General features: G+C 55.5%; 1 protein-coding gene across 1 annotated transcript; it reads right to left on the reverse strand.

Moving 5' to 3' along the window:
• Positions 1-396: 396 nt before the first annotated feature.
• Krt82 (keratin 82) lies at positions 397-10,104 on the reverse strand. Its single transcript, XM_052747531.1, has 9 exons — positions 9,700-10,104; positions 7,329-7,537; positions 5,003-5,063; positions 4,150-4,245; positions 3,677-3,841; positions 2,082-2,207; positions 1,338-1,558; positions 1,114-1,145; positions 397-632 (listed from the first exon to the last, which is right to left on the reverse strand). The coding sequence occupies exons 1-9, from the start codon at positions 10,102-10,104 to the stop codon at positions 397-399; spliced, it is 1,551 nt and encodes a 516-aa protein (XP_052603491.1).
• Positions 10,105-10,406: the final 302 nt, after the last annotated feature.

Raw genomic sequence — 10,406 nt, forward strand, 5'->3', positions numbered from 1 at the left:
GGGTGGGCAGGGTAGGGCTGTCTCTGCGAGGAAGTGCATGGGGCCTTCTACAAGGTAGAACTGTAATGTGCCCAACTGGCCGTCTCGCCTGGGAGAGAAGGGGTCAGACCGCTGCTTTCTCTTGACTACTCGAGTTGACTGTTGTGACTCCAGGTGGCGGGAGCAAGGCAGCCTCTCTCTGCATCCCACCCACTCTGGGTCCAGCCTGGGGTCTGCATCCAGAGATGTGAAGGGTGGTTTTGAAGATTAGACTTCGAGCAAGAGTGACTCAACTCCCAGGAGCATCCTAGGGCAATGTGAAGTTGGTGTGGGAAGGGAGAATTTGGGGACATTCTAGTCTTCAGCCCTGTAGAGATGTGATATCCAGGGCTCCCAGACTCTGAGGCAGTGCTAACACTAACGACTGCAAGAGTTGCTAACCACCCCCATCTTCACGCTGGAGCTCCGCCCACTTCCACAAGCCAGGAGCCCTTGGGGCTCACAGGGGATGTAGAGTTCACCGGTGCCCACCACACTGCAGCCCCCGCTGTTCCTGAGGACACCGGTGGTCCCTGTGCAGTATTCGGTCCTCAGCATGGGTGTGCCCACCACACACGGCTCGTAGAGAACGGCGCCTTTGGAGCTGCTGACCGCTGCGGGGACAGGAAGACATGCTCAGGGGCCCATGCTGGAACATGCCAGTAGGACCTCTGAACTCCCAGCACTGCTACCCACCTGCAAGGACAGCCGTTTCAACAGATGACTTTCCTGTCTCCCCTGTCTAATCACATCCAGTGCTCGGAAGCTTCCCATGCATTCACCCCCTCTTTCCCTGGAGCCTTGTTGAAGCCAGGCCTGACACTTGATTTCCCTCCCAGACTCTCCTTGCACCTCTCTCCTGCCAGGGCCTGCCAACCCTTCAGCAAAGCATTCTCTTGTTTAGGTGGTGACCTGGGTGGGGCCCCTAGACAGCCCCGCTGAATTTTTCTCCACCTGCCCAGGATACATGGCGGGCAAGCTCTTCCCGTGTGGGTGCAAGGGGCTCCGGAAGGCTGGGTGGAATGTGATGGGCTTCTACCTTGCTTAATCAAATACCAAGACCCAGAGTCCAGGATGTATGAGTCAGCTACTTACAGATATTCACAGGCCCGATGCCTTCACACAACCTAGAGAAAGAAGGGAAAAGAAGTCAGGCATCTGCCTCGAAGAGAACTCTCCTTTCAGCCCTGGCTGTGTTAAGGAAGTGCGATGGTGGATCATGCTTCCTTTCCTGAGACTGTGGGATGGAGCAGCTACCGCTGCCGCCCTGGGGAGGCAGGATAACAGCCACCCTGATGCCCACCCTCCACTCAACTCACCTGTGCTCCTCGCCCTCCAGCAGGCGCCTGTAGGTGGCGATCTCGATGTCCAGCCCCAGCTTGGAGTTCATCACCTCCTGGTACTCCTTGAGCAGGCAGGCCATGTCCTGCTTGGCTTTCTGCAGGGCCTCCTCCAGCCCTGCCAGCTTGCACTTGGCATCACTGAGGGCAGCCTCACCCTGCTGCTCTGCCTGGGCAATGGCTCCCTCCAGTTTGCAGCGCTGGGGAGAGGGCACGGGAAGGTGTCACTGGGTCGACACCGGCGAGGAACGCATGGCTGTTCCTGCAGGCCCTAGGATTGTACACCCAGCTCACCCTGGGAAAAGGCTCTCCCCTTGGGGAGAGCTGAGATCTTTTGCTTGGATGTGTTCAGTAACTGCAGCTGGGGATGGGGTTGTGGCTGATAGATTTTAGTGCTTGACTGTTCTTCACTAGCCTGGGAGAACTGAGTAGGTCTAGTTTTATGAGCAACTTAGGCCTGTTGAAGGTTAGGATCCCAGGGTTAGCGCCTGGGTTTGAAGTCTACTGTCACGATGCTTCTCTGACAGCAGGCCACCTGACTCTGAGGGTCTGCCCAGGCTCTTTGGTAGGCAGTTTGTAGAGGAGGGCTCGCTTTCTGCGAACCAAGGCGGCCTGGGCTTGCCTCTCTTCAGCCCTGCTCGCCAACAAGGTTTGTCCTGCCCTGCATGGCCCAGCAGGAAAGTGGCTCTGTGGAGTGTTCTCCCAGCCTCTCGGGGGGTTTACCTGGCCTTTGACTGTTTCAATGTCCTGCTGCAGCCGCTGGATCAGCTTGTTCATCTCCAGGATCTCGTTCTTACGGTTGCGTAGGTTGTCACAGTGGTTCCCGGCCGTCAGCCTCAGCTCCTCATACTGTTGGGACAGAGAGGTGAGACACAGGCCTTCACTGGGGTATCTCTTGGCCCCTTTCCTCACTGTCCCCAGCTTCTTCTCCAGGGCTTCCAGCTTACCTGCTCCATGGCCACACTCATCCCACACTCATCCTGCTCTCCATGCCTTTTCCGGCTCTCTCCAGTGTTGGGGGCCACTCCTTATTCCTTTGTCACCCAAGCCCTGAGTCTCTGTCCCCTCAGTTGCCAGATCCTTTCTTTTTGCATCCGGCCCCCCTTTCTCTGCCCCAGAGCCTGAGCTGTCCTGAGGGCTATTTCCATTTCCTGTGTCCCTCTGGACTTTAGAGAGATTGAATGTTCAGCCTGGGGTTGAGCAGTCAAAAACAAAACATGGTGTCTTGCTTTGGCTAACAACAAACAAACAAACAAAAACCAGAAATCAGATTCAAAGTGAAAAAAAATTTTTTTTTAAGTTAGCCACCCTTCCCCTGCTTGTGGGCATCACATCAAATGTCCATGCTCCTGCTTTTCCAGATGCCATTTCCTGCCCCTCTCGTCAGCGGCAGAAGCTTGCTGCTTGTTCTTGGAAAGTGCTGAGTGTTTCCATGGAGCTGGGTGTGACTAGACCCATGTCTTTCCCAACAGGACCCTAGACTCCTCCAGACAGGGACAGCCTGGTGTCATCCCCTCCTCCCCCCACTATATTTAAAGCTGCACTCCACGGGACCCTGTGTGCCAGCCTCCCTGGCACCCACTCATGGCTCTGTAGTGTGTCACCACCTGATACACACCCTGGTGCTCTGCCGTGCATCCTGCCTGCCCTTGGCTCTGCCTCTAAGAAGGATAACAACAGGAAGGCAGGCCCGATGGCTCTCCCAGTCCCCGCTGCCTCTGCAGCTCCGTGCTCTGTGCTCAGCACACGAGGGATGCTCAGTGAGCAGCGGCTGAACGTGGGAGACGGTGGGTGAACACACACACCGCATTACAGACAAGCCACGGAGGAGGAGACGGCAGGGTCGTCAAATCCAGCTGCCCAAGAGCTCTCCTCGCCCCTAATTACCAAGTCTGGGACACCTTTAATCACCATCTCTGCTCCACCATCAGTAACACCCAGGCCAGCGGCCTCCGCCTACACTGTGAAGCTCGGAACCCTCTTTGCCATCAACATCAATTATACTGATTGCATGCTGCTTAGAGGGCCGCTCTAGTGAGTCTGTGTACACACAGAGCTGGGGACCTGGCACCCTGGTGACAGGGCTGGCCTGTCTGTGGGGTCCCTCTGTTCTGCAGAGACCTGACCTGGCAGAAACAACAGAGCTCGGGTTTATGGGATTCCTCGGTGCTGTGGAGTGGCCCGGACTTGTTAAGTCGCTAGCTATTCTTAGGGCACGGAGCTCTCTTCTGCTTCTCCCCGTTGCCTGTTTTTGCCCCTTCCTCTGCTCTGATGTCTCTCCCCGGCCTCAGCCCTGCCCCTCTGCACCCCAGCCTCACCCGGCACTGGTACCAGGCCTCTGCTTCCGCTTTGCTGCGGCTGGCGATGTCGTCGTACTGGGCCTTGATCTCGGCTATGATGCCGTCCACGTCCAGCTCTCGGCTGTTGTCCATCTTCACGATGACTGAGGTCTCGGAGATCTGGGACTGCAGCAGGCTGATCTCCTGAGGAGGCCAGTCCGGAGTGAGCACTGAGGGTCCAGCCACGAGAGGGGCCTGCTCGGGCCTACTGAGACTTGTTCCTGCTCCTGCTGGCCCACAGTACCCAGTCTGCTTCTTGTCCTTGTCCCTTGTCCCCATGGTGACCCAGAATCTCTCTAGGGGAGAGCTGACAACCACCAATCTAGATAAAATGACTTTGGGGGTCTTGGTCCCCGAGTGCATGGGACATCCTTTTAGTGCTTGCCTTGGTACTCCTGCCCACCCTGTCCCTCCGGAACTGGTCACCCAGAAGACTAAGAGACCGAGAGTACCTCTTCAAACAGGGCTTTCAGGAACTCAATCTCATGTTCTAGAGCCTCTAAGTTGGTTTCCAGGTCCGCCTTCACCAGGAAGGCTGTGTCCACATCCTGTAACACAGTGACAGAACCATGACCCGGATCAGTGCGTGCAGAGCCATACCACAAATCAGCCAGGAACCCTCTAGGCAAGCTGCTGGCAGGGCAGCTGTGGGCCCAGGGCTCTTCTCCGAGCCCTGGTGGAGGGAAAGGGTAAGATGGGGCCAAGGTAGGAGGTCAGGCCTGGGCCTGACCCCCAGGGAGGATGTGTGGAGACCAGGCCAATCCCTGTTTCTATGTAGCGTAGGGCTGAATGGGGTGTCAGATTTTCTTTCCTAGGGTTACCAGGGCCAACACAAGAGATCAAGAGAGAGGACCTTGTTTGGGAAGTGGGCTTGGGAAGTGTATGGCAGGATAAGTCTAGAGGCTCCCCCGTGCTCCTGTGCAGAGGTGTCTGGAGCCATTTAGTCTCCAGCTGAGGAACTGGGCAGTTGTTTCTCTGCCTGGATTTGGATCAGTGTTTGCTTTGTTTCTGACTCGGCATTAGCCACGAGGGCAGAGAGTTGCTTGGGCAGGTGGATTCACTGCCATTCCCCAGCTCTGACCCATGTGAAGTGGGGAAGGATGTACGGAGACCAGGCTAATCCCCATTTGTGTGCAGGGTGGAGCTGAATGGGGTGTCAGGCTTTCTTCTTTCCCGGGGTCAACAGGGCCAACACAAGAAAGAGATCAAGGAGAGGAACTCATCTGTGGTAGAGGCCTTGGGACATGGATGCCAGCGGTCTCGGGCTGGCATCCAGGAGCTTTGCTTCACTGGGCACCACCTCACCTTCTTCAAGGTGACAAACTCATTCTCAGCGCAGGGGCGCAGGGACAGTTCCTCTTCATACCTGTAGCAGGGGGAACACTGCTTTGGTTAAGGCGTAGAGTTTGGGAGAAGCCTCTTAGGGGGTAGGGGCTCTGGCTGTGTCTGTGGGCCCACGCCGCAGCCTTCTCTCTAGACCCTTATGCTCCCTCCCCCTGGGGACAGACACTGTTACCAGAACCTCTCGTAGTTACCTGTCAGCCTACCCTTCCCATGACCAGCAGCCTGCTTCTGTGGCGGCTCATCCCCTGGGATCCTCAAAGCTACTTCATTCTTTCGCTGTGGAGGAAGCCCCCTCATCTAACCATTTCCTTTGGGAATGGGAGAAAGGCCACGCCACTGGCACGTCATCTTCCCCAAGCTGTTCTGAGGTGGCTGTTGTTCCAGGGAGATTCCCAGCTGACCCTATGCCTCTTCCTTGCCTGCAGGGTAAGTCTGGCCCCCACCTGAAGCCCAGTGGTAGAGGTAGTAATTACCTACTTACCGGAGCACGGAAACAGCCTCGGCGCACCCTCCCACTCCCTGGGGGCTCCTCAGCCCACACACGGTGCCCAAGGCAGTGGGAATGGAGTCAGGGTTCAGGGGCTAGAACGACTGTTTGATGAACAGCGCCAATCCATGAAAACGTCCCTGTGCTCCTGATGCCCATCTCTCTTTGGCCCAGCAGAGCTCTGTCTAGCCTTGACACGGAGCTCTGGAGCTACTGCCCGAGTTCGAATCCCCACTCTGTCTCACACTAGACATAACCAAACTGGGCGGTGATGGCTTCTGTGGGCCTCGTTACTCACAGGGGTATCCCCAGTAGAACAGCGGCAACCCAGGCCTGCCTCAAAGGGCTCTTGTGCGTCAGTGACACCTGTGGTGTCTCATGAAAAACGCTGGCTAGGACAAGCGTTGTGTAAGAGTTTGCCATTGTGGTTGGTGTGCTGGAAGGACGTCCTATTTAAAACCCCCAAATCTCATTTTGAGCTGCAAACCAATCTAAGCTTGCCTGGCTATGAACTTCTCAAGGGAGGCATTGCTTCTCTATGCCTGGCTTCTGTCCGCTCCCACCTGCTTCTCCCTCCCTTCAGTTTTTGAAGTCACTCTGGCTTCTACTCTAATTAATTAAAAAGGTTTTGTTTATTTATTTATTTATTTATTTATTTATTTATTTATTTATTTATTTATTTATTTATTTATATTTTGAGACAGTCTTACTCTGCAACCCTTGAACTCACTACATAACTCAGGTTGGCCTAGAACTCATGACCCTCCTGCCTCAGCCTCCCGAGTGCTGGCATTACAAGCTATGTCCCACTCCACCAGGCTTTGGGTCTCTTTTAGAAGGAGTCTACTAGAAGAAAAGTTATCTGTCAAGGCCATGCTCCAACAGTGCCTCCTCCAAACACCTCCTATGCCTTGGCCTCTGGCCCTTCTCTGTTCTGCTGTACCTACTCACAAGTAAGTGTAAAGGTTTCCGGTGCTGCGGGGTGGAGGCTGGGCATCACTTTCTAGCACAGTTCCTGTCACCAAGAAGGCCCATCGTTGACACCTAACAGTCGTGGCTCCTCTCCATTGACACATCCCTTGTCCAGTCTTTTCGTACCATTTCTCCTCAATGGAAACACTTTCTCCTATCCCGAGCCCCATGTGTTCCCACAAGGCTCTGAGCAGACCCACCCAAAACCTTCCAGGTGAGAAGCTCTCTGGACCTCCTGCAGGCTGGGCATCTCCCTGCCTGCCAGCCTGTTCGTTGACATCAGCCATCTACTCCACACTGAGAGGCAGGCTCAGAGCCTGTCCTGTGGAGAGTGGGTGGGACGGGACAGACCACAAAAACCCACAGTCCCTCTAGGGGAGGATAGGGAAGCCAGAAGTCCAGGGAGAGAATGCCTGAGCTGTGGTGTCTGGGTGGGAGTAGGGAATATCCTGAGAGGGGGCTCATCAAAAGGAGGGAAGAGAAGTCATAAAGTCCCGGAGGAAAGAGCCCCGGGGATGGCTAGTTCTCAGTCTGCAGAGGGATTGGTGAATGGAATGCCAAATAGGAATGTAGCTGGATCAGAGGCTTGAGGCTCCGTAAGTGGCAGGTTCCCCCCCCCCCCACCCCATTCAAGCCAGGTGGAGGGAAGGGAGATGGAGCACAGGCACAGATTTCCAGGCTTCCCCCGTGGATAATAATATGGATGCTCTGTGCTACTTAATTGTTTTGCCACTGAGTTCCCTGTTTTGTAGATGGGGAAACTGAGGTCTAACTTGTTTCTGCAGCTGGCGCTAGTCCCTTCGTAGGGTGAAGGCAAAGGCCACTTACTTTTTCTTGTAACCCTCCAGTGCATCCTGGAGGCTGCAGAGCTCAACCTCCAGTCTCCCGTGGTCCCCAGACACACAGTCCAGCTGTCGTCGCAGGGCACAGATGTAGCCCTCGAAGAGCGGTTCCATGTTGCTCTGGCAACTCCTCTGCTGCTGCATGAAGTTCCATTTTGTCTCTAGCAGCTTGTTCTTCTGCTCCAGGAAGCGTACCTGCCCCAAGAATGGGTGTCACCATGCAGAAAAGACCAGGAGACCATGCTTTGTGATCACCAAGTCTCTGCAGAGACAGACACCTAAAGGGATGTGGCTCTGTGTCTCCTTTACCTTAGGGGCCTTAGAGGACCCTCACCTTCCCCTCGGTGGTCTGTGTTGGTGTGGAAAGGGTGCCGTCCCAAAGGCTTGGGCGGCCCACATGCAGCTCTCTGGCTGGCCGATGGCTAGCCCCGTGACCTGAACCATGCCTCCTCCGCTTGTGAACCTCTCCTCGCCATAAGCACACCCACACACGAATGCCTGAGTTCAAGGTCCCTCAGCAGAGGTCAAGGGTTGTGACCTAGCACTGCTGACTCTTTCTGTCTCTGCTGCTCCATTTTATGTGGCTGGGTCGGAAGGAAGCCTGAGTCCCAGAAACATCGGCAGCTTGTGGGCCATCTCTTCCATTTGCGAGGGTTGTCATTAAGATTGGAAGCAGCCAAATTAGTCGATCTGGTCACCGACCAGTCACCGGCCAGTCACCGGCACACCGAGTGTGGTCTGCAGTTCTCTTACGGGTTTTCCCATATCAGGCCTCTTAAGACAGCTGCAGGAGGACTGCCGCTCTACTGTGGATCAATAGCCACATCCGCAGGCGGCCTAGCAGCTGTACAGAGGCTCACAGCTGGGGCTTCCCTCTGTGAGGTGCTTATAACCAGAACCCAACAGGCTTTAAGAGTAAAACAGGGCTAGTGGACCAGCTCCTTTCACTCATTTACAAGTGTGTGTGTGTGTGTGTGTGTGTGTGTGTGTGTGTGTGTGTGTGTGTGTGTGTATACAAGAGAGCATGTACATGTCATGGCACACACATGGAAGTCAGAGGACAACTTGTGGGAGTCAGTTCCTCTCCTTCCAACCTGTGGCCGCTGGGGATCTAGCTCAGGTTGTCAGTGTTGGCAGCAATTGACTTTACCCTTTGATCCACCACCGGCCTCTGTTTTCTTGGGGTTGGGGGTGGGGATTGAAACAGGGTCTCATGTGGTTCAGGCTGGCCTTGTACTCACTATGAAGCTGAGGTTGGCCTTGAACTCTGATCCTCTTGCCTTTACCTCCCGAGTGTGGTTACAGGCATGTCTCACCATGCCTGGCATCAGAGGCCCTTTAGTACAGATCAGTTCCTTTGAGTCTCCCACTGTATCATCTGTCCGTCCCCGAAACAGACAGCCAAGTCCCTGAGGCTGAGCTGTGAGCGGCTTACATAGGGATTTGGGGTAAGAGGAGTGGGCCCTGCCAGGACCTAGGGCTTCTGACTCAGGCATGTCTGCCCTAATCTTTGGGGTCTCCAGAAACAGCAGCTGAGCCCTTGGCATGGATCCTGACTCCCTAGGGTGTGAGGACAAACCCAGGTGGCCTGGGGAATGACAGGCCAGCTCAGTGCTTCTTAGCATGTCACACTGCCTTGTAGCTTTTCGAAGCTTTGGTTTTGGGGCTGCCAAGGGCAGGACTTTGGAAACAGCCGCCTTGTGCCGAGCCCTTCTCCGCTTTGGCCTTCACCACAGCCCTAAATAGATGGGAAAGCTGGGGTTCCCGGTGTTGATCTCTGCCTTCAGGCCTCATCTTGGCACAGCCTAGGTGCACCGGAGGCAGCTTCATTCCTCACGCGGAAGGCCATTTGCTGCTGAGTCTTTCATTGTCCCTTTCATATTACTTTGGAAGTCCCTCTGACAGTCCGCTCTCGGACAACCTTGACAATCTGTCAGGTGATAGCTGAGAAAGAGCCTATTTTTAAGTGACGACAGGGGCGGGGTGGGGAGCTTGGGTCGGAGGAGGTCATGTGCACCCGTAACCTTAAGTACTTGGGAGACGGAGGCGGGAGGAGGGCTGCAAATTTGAAGCTGGTCTGACTGGGAAGCAGGCATTTTCAATGATAAGCAGTCATGGAGTGCGGGAAGACCTACGGACAAACAGCCTTTCCCTGTCCCCCAGACAGAGCAGATGCAGGACACGCTAGGCAGCACTGCCCCGCACCACCCCTGCTACTCCACAGCACTGGCCCGCACTACCCCTGCTACCCCGCAGCACTGCCCCACACCACCCCTGCTACTCCACAGCACTGCCCAGCAGCACCCTGGCTGCCCTGCACCACCCCTGCTACCCCGCAGCACCCTGGCTGCCCCTACCTTGTTGATGAAGGATGCAAATCTGTTGTTGAGACACTTGATCTGCTCCTTCTCGTCCCTCTTCACCCTCTGCACTGTTGGGTCGATCTCCAGCTCCAGGGGGACCAGAAGGCTCTCGTTGATGGTGACAGGGGTGATGCAGGTGGGTGGTCCGCAGGCGGCTCCTGCTCGGTACCCGAAGCCTGGCATGCCACACCTGGAGGCCACACGGGGCCTCCCGAGGCCCACATTGCACAGGCTGCGAGAGCCAAGGCAGCCCAGGGCACGGAGGGCCCCGGCACCTCCAGGACGACAGGGTCCCTTGCTCACTTCATAGTGTGTGACCATCCGGGGCGTGATGGCGGAGCATGAGCTGAAACTCCGGCTGCCACATCTGGAGCTCAGCTGGAAATTTCTGCATGACATGGCTTGAGAGGCAGAGATGGTTCCCTGGAGAGGAGAACAGAGGGGCAGGACTGACCAAACCGTGGCTCAGCTTTTCACCTTTTATCTGGTGGGGGTTGGGGGGACTGGACTGGTTCAAACCCCTAATCACTCCTAAATCAGGTTTATGAGCTTGGGATATTGGCAGCTGCTAGGTACATGGTAGATAATTAGGGTAGCAAAGAGCAAGAAGGAGCCAGTGGTCAATGCTGGGGGTGGGGAAGTCCCATAAAAATCCTATCTGTCCTTCTTCCTTGTTTATGGAGTTGACGAGGGGGCCAACC

Source organism: Peromyscus californicus, unplaced genomic scaffold, assembly GCF_007827085.1.
Source record: "Peromyscus californicus insignis strain IS unplaced genomic scaffold, ASM782708v3 Scaffold_20__1_contigs__length_68692818, whole genome shotgun sequence".
In the NCBI taxonomy this organism is placed as follows: domain Eukaryota; kingdom Metazoa; phylum Chordata; class Mammalia; order Rodentia; family Cricetidae; genus Peromyscus; species Peromyscus californicus.